Source organism: Cydia splendana, chromosome 26 (assembly GCF_910591565.1).
Source record: "Cydia splendana chromosome 26, ilCydSple1.2, whole genome shotgun sequence".
Taxonomy (NCBI): Eukaryota; Metazoa; Arthropoda; class Insecta; order Lepidoptera; family Tortricidae; genus Cydia; species Cydia splendana.
In genome coordinates this window covers 2,379,279-2,392,417 of record NC_085985.1, presented here as the reverse complement: position 1 = coordinate 2,392,417, position 13,139 = coordinate 2,379,279, and the positions used below count along the sequence as shown (strand labels likewise).

General features: G+C 38.4%; 1 protein-coding gene across 3 annotated transcripts in view; it reads right to left on the bottom strand.

The window, feature by feature from the left end:
- Window positions 1-13,139, bottom strand: part of LOC134803231 (uncharacterized) — a 48,531-nt gene that overhangs the window by 4,961 nt on the left and 30,431 nt on the right. For all 3 annotated transcript variants that reach the window (XM_063775922.1, XM_063775924.1, XM_063775923.1), the window contains 9 exons: window positions 11,156-11,264; window positions 10,167-10,310; window positions 9,280-9,406; window positions 7,985-8,079; window positions 7,419-7,628; window positions 6,641-6,779; window positions 2,995-3,219; window positions 2,389-2,484; window positions 198-324 (listed from right to left, as the gene is read on the bottom strand). In XM_063775922.1, coding sequence (XP_063631992.1) covers window positions 198-324; window positions 2,389-2,484; window positions 2,995-3,219; window positions 6,641-6,779; window positions 7,419-7,628; window positions 7,985-8,079; window positions 9,280-9,406; window positions 10,167-10,310; window positions 11,156-11,264 — 1,272 coding nt within the window. The remainder of the gene's footprint in view (window positions 1-197; window positions 325-2,388; window positions 2,485-2,994; window positions 3,220-6,640; window positions 6,780-7,418; window positions 7,629-7,984; window positions 8,080-9,279; window positions 9,407-10,166; window positions 10,311-11,155; window positions 11,265-13,139) is intronic.

The following is a 13,139-nucleotide window of genomic DNA, read 5'->3' as shown; positions in this document are numbered from 1 at the left end:
CTTTAAACGAGCAATTCTTGTATTTGTTTTTTCGGGGATCTCGGAAACGGCTCCAACGATTTCGATGAAATTTGCTATAAGGGGGTTTTCGGGGGGGCGATAAATCGAGCTAGGTCTTATCTCTGGAAAAACGCGCATTTTTGAGTTTTTATATGTTTTCCGAGCAAAGTTCGGTCTCCCAGATATTAAGGACTTACGGTAGATGCCCAGCTTCTTCATAACCTGCATGTGGGTCCAGCTGTCCAGCAGCCAGGCGAAGTTCTGTGAGGGGAACTGCATCTCAGCTCCATTGTTCAATGTTACAAACGCCAAGCCGTTTTTCTCCTGCAAAAATCACACATAAGAGCCACTCCACACTAGCGTCTCGCGAACGTCGGCGTCTAGAGAACTCTTTGGCTGCTGCTCGACGCAGCGTTGGCGCAACTGCGCAGTGACGCCATTTTCCATAGCGCCGATTAGACGCTGACGCTCAAAAGCTAGTGTGGAATGGCCCTAGGTGGGGTTGAAATCGATATCGTGTAAGTTTGCAGAAATTTTTTTCGTAAAACAATCAACTGTTGGATTATGAAATATATATTTTTTTATATTTTTTTGTTGGGTTAATACATTTTCTACTAATAATACAGTAATTTTATACATTTCGCGTTTGCGTCAAATCCGGTAGTTCTGATTTTTTGCAGACGTGTTTATGATGTTGGCCCAATGAATAATACAAGTTTGTGACTTCGAGCGCCGAACGCAACTTTGTCAAATATCGAAAAACCCGCGAAAATTTCGGTTTTCTATTAGATTTGGGTGATTATAACCCTAAAGGACTAGTTTTTGATAGTGCCTTCTCAGGGCGTTTTTAAAGTGCAGTAAATTTGCTACAATACGAGACTAGAATTGTCTCTGTACATTTAGTAGTTTCCGAAATAAAACCTTTCAAAATTTATAATTTTTTGAAATTGTATTCGTAGGGTAAGTAACTGCAGTGAGTATGCACTTTTGTCTCAGGCGATGCAGCTTGGCACGATTGTTCCTAAGGTCAAACAAAGCTGATTTGGCCAGGTAGCTTGAGATCGTACCGTGACTACCCCCCCAAAAAGGAAGGCGCAAGGGTCGCATCACCAGGTCCAATCTATGCTATATTTCTTCCTGCTCTTAGCCACTAGGGCAAGTAATATATCATTTTCATATAACTTAGGGATTCCTTAATCTATAAGGTATCACTTCAAAGCGTCATACATTTTTTTGGAAAAATATGTAGCGGATTGAGTGACGAATTCCGTAGAAATGTAATTATGGCCAAAATCAAAGGTTAAAAATGTAAACAAAAAACACTTAACTTGACGTTTTAAAAGTATGAATATAATGTGCTCGTCCTTAAATTATATGAAAATGATATATAACTTGCTAAGAGCAGGAAGAAATATAGCATAGATTGCACCTGGGGAGCCGACCATTTCCCCCCCTTTTTTGGGAGGTAGGCACGGTACGATCTCGTGTCTACCGGCTCAAATCAGCTTTGTTTGACCTTAGAAACAATTGTGCCAAGCAGCGTCGCCTGAGACAAAAGTGCATACTCACTGCACTTACTTAGCCTAAGAATACAAGTTCGAAAAAAATTATAAGCTATGAACCCTTTATCTCGGAAACTATTAAATGTACAGAGACAATTCTAGTCTCGTACTGTATCCAATCTAGTCCACTTTAAAAACGCCCTGAGAAGGCACTATCAAAAATTAGTCCTTTAAGGTTATAATCGCCCAAATCTAAATGATAACCGAAATTTTCGTGGGTTTTTCGACATTTGACAAAGTTGCGTTCGGCGCTCGAAGTCACAAACTTGTATTATTCATTGGGTCAATATCATAAATAAGTCTGCAAAAAATCAGAACTACCGGATTTGACGCAAAAGAGCCGTTACAAAATTCGACAAAGTTACTGGATTAGGTATAATAATCACAAGGTCTATTGATTAAAAGAAAGAAAAAAGTGTCTCTTGTTTTTCATACATGGGAATCAGTTTTGTGACGGTTCATAGGAAATATATGTGAAACGAAATCACGAAAAATTCGATAACATGCGGAAAATAAATTTACATAATTAATATAATATATACAGTGGTACTACCGAAATAAAGTAATAACTGGCTTAAATCTAAAAAAAGGCCCTTGAGGCATTGTACCAAGGATGCTGGCGGCATTTCCTCGCTGTATCGCAATGCTGATACGTTGTGCGAGGTAGCCGCCAGCTCTTCGGTCACCAGTTACGTCAACCAGACGCTTCGCGATTTCTGCGAACATGGGACCCCATGGACCAAGAGTTTCAACTCCAAATGGTACAAAATGGTACTCTCTACATGCAGTATGAAATCGGCCCTTTCGTAAACAAAAGAAAACATACCGTGACGACAGCTGTCAGGTTCAAGGGCTGCCGATGGAGACTGCCCAGTAGCTGTCCCGTTTCTGTGGTCAAATCTGGCGCACTGAGTTTAGGCAACTGTAATAATAATACATACATTATCAAACAAGTCTGTGGCCCTAATGAAAAAGGGTACAAGTTCCGCGCAGGTGTTAAAGGGCATAAGTGTTACGAGGAACTTACTCCCTTTTACAACTGCGCTGCCCGAGAGTTGTACCCTTATTCAATAGGGCCACGGAAGTGTGCTACGTTGGTCATTCGAGCTGGAATCGAGCGCGCAATAAGAAAGCCGAGGTGTGTAATGACCAATCCACAAGTGTTTCAATACGACGTTTTTCAACACTCACACACTTGCTGGCGACACGTGTCGTGGGTCATAATAGGTCGCCTAGTGTATCCCTAGCTTAAAAGAATAATCAACTTACAGAATTTATGTAGTGCATAATTATTTTCATCGTATTTTCACGGAAACGTACGAACGTGTCTTGCTATTTCAGTCAGTCTCGATACAAAAAGTACTGAGGTTGACTGAAGTAGCATGACAAATACGAACGATTCCGAAAAAACACGAATGACCAAACAATCTACCTTATCTCCAGTCACCATGACCTTCAAGTATCTCTCCAGCCTCCCTCCCTCGACCACCGGCCTCCCCACATAGTCCATCCTCAGATGCCCTCCAGAACTGGCCGGGCAGGTCAATGCCATGTCATTGTTGAAGGTCACCAGCATGTGACCTTCGTAGGCCGCTGGAGTTGATGACAGGTCTTGGTCAGGAGTGACGTGGGAGATGTCGTGGAGGTGGACGCAGACCTGGAAGGAAAGTTATTTCTAACCTCATTTTTACTTTGAATAGGACATTTGACTGTATTTAAAATAAATTATTTTTCAGCATGCATGAAATAAAGGACCAGAAGATTCATAGAAAACCGGGCAAGTGCGAGTCGGACTCGCCTACCGAGGGTTCCGTACTTTTTAGTATTTGTTGTTATAGCGGCAACAGAAATACATCATCTGTGAAAATTTCAACTGCCTAGCTATCACGGTTCATGAGATACTGCCTGGTGACAGACGGACGGACGGACGGACGGACAGTGGAGTCTTAGTAATAGGGTCCCGTTTTTACCCTTTGGGTACGGAACCCTAAAAACGTAAACAGCAGTTATTTTTAGACACAATTTCTATTTTAAAACCCGTATAAAACTATAAAGAGTAGTTAATTTGACTGTGACGTCACATGCTAGTGTTTTTTTATATAAATTCCATAGCAAAATCGTTTTGATAGTCCGAAAAAACCGGGCAAGTGCGAGTCGGACTCGCGCACGAAGGATTCCGTACCATAATGCAAAAAACGACATAAAAAAAAAGTCACCCATCCAAGTAGGTACAGACCCCGCCCGACGTTGCTTATAGTTGAATTATCGAGAAGATGGAATTGCATTTGTAGTGGTTGTATGCTGATAGTACAAGAAAATAGAAAATTCAATTATAGAATGCCTGTAAACAAACAATACTACTACATATGCAATTCCACGCTCTCGATGATTCAACTATAACGTCGGTCAAAAATCACGGTTTACCCTTGAATCGCCGACAGACATTTCATCGAATGTTATTTCGAAGACAATGTTTCAAGTATTTTCATTTTATCGACAAGTTATTGCGTCGAAGAATCGATACTATTAAATTTAAATCGGGGACTTTTAATTGGTACTTGAGTTATTTTGTATACAGGGTGGAAAGGCACGACGATCCTTCCCGGAAGTATTAGGTCGTTTAAGTGATACAGAGACTATTGGTAATGGTAAGAATCGTTAATTGAGTAAAAAATAAAAATTGCAAAAATACTACTTTTTAACTGTGGTGATAACCCTATAGCATGTGCACATGACGGCTAGATTAAGGATCTCCGTCGGGAAAGCTCGGGACTTTACACTTTTTTCCGATCGTTGACAGTATCGCAATGATGTATGAATGACGCATAAATGTCAAATAAATCAAATGCATGCAAAAATATTACAAACAATTTTATTACTTTCTTAGATAATTACTTTTTTCCAATATTTAATACTATCTTCTTTTCACATACGGTGTTCAAATGTACCTCCGTGTATTACAACGCCGCCGCAGCCCGTACCCGAGTATGTCGATGCACATGCGATATAGTGTATGCTCTTCGTCATTTATCCTCCGCAGAAAGCACCAATTAGCCTTTGTCTCATTTCGTCCGCAGTTTCACATTCCGTTTGGTTTGGTACACCATATCTTTTACACAGCCCCACAAATTTAAATAGCCACGAGCATCTAACATTTTTATTTGAAGAATATGACATTCAATAAGTATAGTTCAATGAAAATTTAATTTCAAACATCAGACGTCTTGTCTATTTCCTACCACGCAAGAAGGTTTGTTAGTTTGGTATTGAAGAAGTATTTATTCTTGATTTATTCTTAGTATTTAATTTTTGCAAGTTCATTTGGTGCAACTAACACAACCTACTTGTTATTTTTAATTATTTTAGATAGTTTCCAATTATTCGAAAATAATTTTGTGAAACGTGTTAAGAAACTAAAACCTTTTTATCAGTCAAGGAAACCAGAGATATTTATAAGACGATTGCGTACTTTTGAGTGGTTGTCAATGTCACCATTTGAACTGTCGTTGTAAACAATGTTGTGGTTAGTATTATTAATATTAAGGAATAACATAACTATTTCATTCAAGTATTGAACAAGTGGAACCACTAAGAAAGCGAAAATCCTGCAATGATTCTTACCGTGCTGTAAGCAGACCTAAAAATGGTTAGATGGCAACAAATTAGCATAATTTCCTGTCGAATACTGATTGTTTACAAGTAAGTTCATTGACCCTGTCACCTGTTAGGGTTAGAACAAAGTAGTTTTTTGCGTGGATGTTTAAAAGGTCATAATTTAGAAACGGTTGCCCATATTAACATAGTTTCTATGGAGAAAATATAGAGCTTAGGCTAAACTATCTCCCATTTCCGGAAAGGATCGTCGTGCCTTTCCACCCTGTATAGTTTATATCGTGGTATTTCTTTACGGGTTTTCTTATTTCATTTTGGATTGTATTTAATAAAATTTATTACGCGTAAAATTATTTCAATTTGTAATATTTCGTTATCGAAACTAAACGCAATCACGTCAGTCGGCTCTCTCTGCGCGATTATAGGTATGTGCTCTCTAATTATGAAAATATAATTTTACAAGGCTGCCATTTTCATTTTGGGCAAATTATAAATAGGTTGGTAACAATAATTTTACTTCAGTACTAAGCCGTTCATTTCTATGTAGGGTCGCAGTTCTAACCTAACCTAAACCTACTTTGAAAGCCGTTCGTTTCTGTGTGGGATCGCAGTTCTAACCTAACCTAAACCTACTTTCATAGCCGTTCGTTTCTGTGTGGGATCGCAGTTCTAACCTAACCTAAACCTACTTTGAAAGCCGTTCGTTTCTGTGTGGGGTCGCAGTTCTAACCTAACCTAAACCTACTCTGAAAGCCGTTCGTTTCTGTGTGGGGTCGCAGTTCTAACCTAACCTAAACCGACTTTGATATCCGTTCGTTTCTGTGTGGGGTCGCAGTTCTAACCTAACCTAAACCGACTTTGATAGCCGTTCGTTTCTGTGTGGGGTCGCAGTTCTAACCTAACCTAAATCTAAAATTCTTACAACAGAAAAATGTATAAATGTGTAGTATGACATATAAAAATGTATTAAAGTAATAAGTCGAACAAATGAATTGCAATGTTTAGTAGTTGTACCAATTAAAATAATTTGAAACGAATTAGCGATCAAGTAATATTCGTTGAATAGTATTTCTACGCAGTAAGAAAAATTGAATTAAATAGTATATGAAACAAAATAACGCCAAACAATATTACTAGTACTAACGTTTCGATGAAACGTTGTCGATGAAATAATATTCTATGAAAAGTTTGTCGGCAAAACAAGGGTACACCCGTTTTTACCCTTTTAAAAAAGTAGAAAACAGTTATTTTTAGACACAATTTCTATTTTAAAACCCGTATAAAACTATAAAGAGTAGTTAATTTGACTGTGACGTCACATGCTAGTTGTTTTATATAAATTCCATAGCAAAATCGTTTTGATAGTTCGAAAAAAGAAACTGATTTTACTAGTAATAAATATTACAACTACCCGAAAATGTACAAATTGTTTAAATACCTAAATATACAGACTATAGGACAGGTACCTTCCAGTTTTTCTCACTGTCGGCAGTTTGCGGCCGGCGAGCAGCTACCAAGAAATCCACGGTCACATTGCTGCCGACGCTTTCTAGTTGAGTATAACCAGCGACTTCTAGGTACACCTCACCATTGGGCTTGTCTTCCCTGAAAAAAAAGTCTTGTTAACCTGATACAGTGTTCCACTACAGAGCTTTGTTAAAATTGTTTGCCTTGTATCCACGGAACTTAAGTAGTCTTCTTCTTCTTCTTCCTCGCGATATCCCGGCATTTCACGGCCCATGGGAACCTGGGGTCCGCTTGACAAATAATCCCATGATTTTACGTAGGTTACACTAAATAGTTTTTACCATGGTATAATAATATACTCCGCCTGGTACTCCATTCCCGTCTTTTCTAGGTCACCTAACTGACACGCGTCTACGTCATCATGCGACAGCGCTATATGATAATATGCGATAGCGCTATATATAGCGGCCATGTTGTTGTGACGTAGGCCCGTGTCACTCTGGGAATGGAAGACCATGTTTTATTAGACTATGGTTTTTACGAAAGCGACTGCCATCTGACCTTCCAACCCAGAGGGGAAACTAGGCCTTATTGGGATTAGTCCAGTTTCCTCACGATGTTTTCCTTCACCAAAAAACGACTGACAAATATCAAATGATATTTCGTACATAAGTTCCGAAAAACTCATTGGTACGAGCCGAGGTTTGAACCCGCGACCTCCGGATTGAAAGTCGCACGCTCTTACCGCTAGGCCACCTGCAGCGCTTCAAGACTTACTTGAACTCCAAAGCGTGCTGCACCTTGACCTTGACGCGGTCATCGAAGTCTATCTCCAGCTGTTGCAGCTGCAGCCCCAGTTCCAGCACCGAGGCTCCAGGTCTTAAGGGCCGAGGGGGGAGGAGCGCGCCGCAGGAGCCGGAAGGGGGGGTGGTTATGAGGACCAGGCCGTTTAGGAGTATTAGGGAGGGTTGGAGTGTTGCTATGAAACTGAAAAGATACACAATTATTATTCCAGTTCGATTTAAAAAAAAATAACTATCATACCTCGAATAAAAAAAACCGCCCAAATGCGAGTCGCAATCGCACACGAAGGGTTCCGTACCATTACGCAAAAAACGTAAAAGAACACGTTTGTTGTATGGGTGCCTCACTTAAACATTTATATGTATAAACATAGGATCCCTATTGTTTTCCAAAAAGTTAACTTATCTATAGGATAACCTTACGAAAATCCTAAAAAGTTAACGGTTTCAGTTTTATGAATAATGATAATATTACAAACAACACATTATGATGACTTAAAACTTTATGGGAAACAAAGGGACTCCATAAACATAACTTACTCAAAACTGTTGGCTTTCGTTGCAAAAAGCTTCTCCATCACCTCTGCCCCCGTTGTTGGTCGCTCGCAGTCGAAGAATACGCCTGTTTCGTCCACCTTCGTAAAAACAATTCAATTCAAAAGTTCTTATTAGGGTTCGACGACGGTCTTTTCTACCCTAAATTTTTCCATGTATGCCTATGTATTATTATACTTATATTTAAAAAAATATTTATTAGTTCGTAGTTTTAATTTTAATCTTTCCAGCCTGGGGCACTGGAGGCCTTGGTCACTTTTTCTTAGTATATGACATTTATTTTCAGTTTTTAATCGTTCCGTAAAAAATGAATTTTAAAGATAGGGGGCACTTTTATCATTTATCATTTATCATTTATTTCATATTGTATTGTCATGTACATTGGGTGTTACATTATATATAGTCAGATCATGACACCCTGTTAGGGCACACAATAGTATTATTATTCTATTCTATTCTAGGCTAGTCTATAAGGCAACATAATAACATTAATAACATTTACTTATTAGTAATAAATGAAATTAAAAAATAAATGAAATTAAAAAATAAATGACGTCAAAGCTTAAAACTAAGTCTAAGTAAGTATATAACGTCAACAATATATTGATTAATGGTTATTTGTAATAATGTGTCAATTTATTATTAATAGCAATTATTTTAAATTATTGATGTCATTTCTTATTGTGTAGGTTGTAATAATGTGCTAATAATGTGAATAGAGGCAGACCGACGATATTTTGTCATTTTTCTTCGGTATCATCAATAAATTGTTGAAGGCTATAGTAGTTGTTATTTAATAGAAATTGTTTAAGTTTATGTATAAATTTATTATCAGATGTTTCGTTTTTTAATTTGGGGGGTCGGTGAGAAAATTTAAAAACAAAGTTTTGCAAACTATAGCGTGTTATACATCAAATGAAAGAGCTCATTGTGACAATCTCAAATATATATATATATATTATAATTTTAAGATAAATACTTTAGAAGTAATTTAAGAAAATACGCAAAAAATGACCCCCAGTTTTGATAAAGTTAAGTATATTTATGGACGCGGTTTAAACCATCATCTTATTGATGATGATTTTATTTGAAATAAAAATTCTAATTCAACAAGTTTAAGTAGGCCTAGCACTTTCAATGTACAAGGGTCATTCTCAAAATAAATGTCTGCTGTCTAATTGCCGCGACCCATACACAATGTATGAAAAGAATCGTGGCAATTAGAAGCAACCGCAGACATATTCTCAGGGAATGACCCACAAATATATCATCTTGTTAACCTTTTGTTCATTATTCTGGTCCGTAACGGTGTAGGCGTCTCTACCATTCTTTGAGGTCATGATGACTTGCAGTCTTGAGTGCATCGCCACGCCGCCGTACTGTCCGCCGGGGTTCGGCCATTTTAATCTAAAATAATAAATTCAGGCTCAGCCACTGTTTCAGTAGAAAAAAGCAAATTGTAAAATGTAGACCTTCCGTAGAAATTTTGAATTTCGCGCCTTTTTCTACTGGCAAGTTGAGTGTATGTACTCAACATAATACATAAATAAATATGGGGTAATCTTAAAAAAATCGTCTTAAAGTCGGAGTAACGCTTCATGCTCTGAAGATAGCACGAGAGGGACATACAGAGAGAGAGACTTACTGGAATGACTTGTTGCCGGGTGAGATGGTGACGTCACAGCGGATAGGGAGATGGGCCACTAAGGATCTCTGCAGTAACGCTTCATGCTCTGATGATAGAGTGAGAGGGACATACAGAGAGAGACAAACTTACTAGAATGACTTATTGACGGGTGAGATGGTCACGTCACAGCGGATAGGGAGATGGGCCACTAAGGATCTCTGCAGTAACGCTTCATGCTCTGATGATAGAGTGAGAGGGTCATACAGAGAGAGAGACTTACTGGAATGACTTGTTGCCGGGTGAGATGGTGACGTCACAGCGGATAGGGAGATGGGCCACTAAGGATCTCTGCAGTAACGCTTCATGCTCTGAAGACAGAGCGAGAGGAACATACAGAGAGAGAGACTTACTGGAATGACTTGTTGCCGGGTGAGATGGTGACGTCACAGCGGATAGGGAGATGGGCCACTAAGGATCTCTGCAGTAACGCTTCATGCTCTGATGATAGAGTGAGAGGAACATACAGAGAGAGAGACTTACTGGAATGACTTGTTGACGGGTGAGATGGTGACGTCACAGCGGATAGGGAGATGGGCCACTAAGGATCTCTGCAGTAACGCCTCGTGCTCTGATGACAGAAGTGGCCCATTTGTTCTAATGGCGCTTACTGCTGTTGCTTGGTATCTAGAAAAAAACAATAGTTTTAAGGGTCATTCTCTGAGAATATGTCTGCCGATGCGTCTAATTACCACGACTCATTTCGTACATTTTGTATGGGTCGCGGCAATTAGACTGCCGGCATTTTTTTTTTGTTTGACCTTTAATACAAACTTACAAATAAATGCAAATAAGTACGGGTTTAAGAAATTTTAATCACCAGCCATACTCTGTATAGTGACTTTATAGACGATTTGGCGACCGGTCTGGCTTAGTGGGTAGTGACCCTGCCTGTGAAGCCGATGGTCCTGGGTTCGAATCCCGGAACGGGCATTTATTTGTGTGATGACACGTCAAATATTTGTTCCTGAGTCATGGATGTTTTCTATGTATATAAGTATGTATTTATCTATAAAAGTATGTATATCGTCGCCTAGCGCCCATAGTACAAGCTGTGCTTAGTTTGGGGCTATAGTTCGTTTTTTTTAGCATTAGAAATAAGGTAAACAATCTTGATGTGTCTTTTAATTGAAAAACACATTTTAAAAATAAGTTACGGCAAATATGTCACAATTATGAATCTAATACGATCATTTATATTGTTTTGCTTTCATAAGTAATAGTTACTGATTTTTAAAAAGCGTTTTTCAATTAAAAGACATGTCAAGATCGCTTACTTTCTTTCAAGTTCTTTCTAATGCTAAAAAAAACGAACTATAGGTTGATTTGTGTAAGAGGTCCAACAACTTTTATTATGTGACCAATGACGAAATTGTGAAAATAAAATTTGCCTGGCTCATACATTCAGGCTGATGTGATTCCGCTGTTTTCTATGGGACAGCCAATTTGTTTTCGTTCTTAGAGTTCAGTACCTAATGTGTAAATCATTCCTCCACGTTAGATCTTGGGACGAAGGTGCTGTCAGGTTGCCTCTGATCGAAGTAAATGATATTACTGTTGACTGCAGACGAATAGGAGTACCTGAAAAATACATTATTTATTACTAAAATTAATATGTGACGTTATCTATGAAAAGGGACCTTATTGTCGATGGCGCTTACGCCACTATTAACGATGTTCCGATATTAATAGAATGCCGCGCGACGCTGAGCGGCGTAAGCGCCATCGACAATAAGGTCCCTTTTCTTAGATAATGCCCCATATGGTTCACTATGGCTATTAACTTGTAGTAATTAGTGAGTTTTGGTTGTAACTTGACGATATCTAAATAGAGTCAGACCAAGAAAAGTCTGCTACGATTCTGATAGCACACACAGTACAAGTGATATTTTAAACGCCAAACTTCTATGAAATCGCCGCAGACTTATCTTGGTCTGACTATAAAATCTGGACCAATCTCATAGATAGACAATTACGCATAATTTCACCGGATGATTTAAATGTAACACAATATTTTACCGTAACGAAGCCTGTTAAATTTTGTATCCAAAACCATTATGCTAAATTGTTTATGTTTACTTTCTGCGAATTTTCTTTAATTAGTGTATTGTATTACATGCGTGATGAGATTCAGAATAACGAGCTAAGGTTTTGCTGTGTATTCCGTATTTGAAATTCTATTTTCAATATAGCTAATGGTGATGTACCTATGTCTGTATCTTTAGGTATTATAAGAGTAAACAAAATCTACCCTCAAATAGCTTCTTAAGCCAGTTGAGGGTAGATGAAAACATTACATGATCAAATAATGTAGGTTAAAGTCAGGTCGTTCTGTATTGACTGATCCAGGTGATTTTAAATTTGGTTAGTTAATCTATAAATGTACATAATAACTACCCGAAAATGTACTCATTATTTGTTTACTTTTATTTAAGTAGGTACCTAAAGAAACAGAGTGGAGATTTATTTATTTAAACTTAATAGGGAATATTAGGTAAAGCTCTGCGTAGATGGCACCTTTGTGGCACATACAGTAAACAAACCACATTGACACATGGCCTACCGCGAAACAAGAAAATCGAAATTTCGTTATCTAATATCTCTATAACCCTTGCATATTCGAGCGATAAAGAGGCAGATAACTAAATTTCGATTTTCGCGTTTACCGGTAGGCCCTTGTTAACAAACCGCCTTGATGCATCAATTTTATTGTCTGTGAAAACTTGTCAAAAAACAGTTTAAGGCACAGTATGTATAAGTTAGTCTATGAATTTACTGAGTCGGTAGTGCTGCACTCTGGCGGCAGAACATTGCAGTAATATCCCCTATTGCACATAATACAAATAAATATGTAAATGGTGGACTTAATGCCTAAAGGCATTCTCTACCAGTCAACCATAGGGCTCAACAGAGATGTAATAAAAATGGTGCAAGAAGAAAATTAAGAGAATTTAATTTGGAACTATTGCAAAGAACTGAAAAACATAATAAACTATATATACAATACACAAATAAAAAGATTCAAATTTTTATTTGTGTATTTACATATATACACTTCACACGCGTTTGGCGCTCTGCCAGGAAGCCAGGGACGGCAGCAGACGACGCCCAAATTGTCAAGTGTCGAAAATATGCATTTTTGAAAACGAATTATGTATTTGCGACCGGTGGCCTAGTGGGTAGTGACCCTGCCTGTGAAGCCGATGGTCCTGGGTTCGAATCCCAGTAAGGGCATTTATTTGTGTGATGACACAGATATTTGTTCCTGAGTCATGGTTGTTTTCTATGTATTTAAGTATTTATATATTATATATGTCGGCGGCCGATCGTAAGATCAGGCATATCGTGAAATTCCTAGACATATCGTGAAACGTGAAAATCTTTGACTCGTTCCCTGAGTCGACGGAGCCCCGCTACGCGGGGCTCCTATTTCGGGGCAGTTTGCCCTTCGGGCAT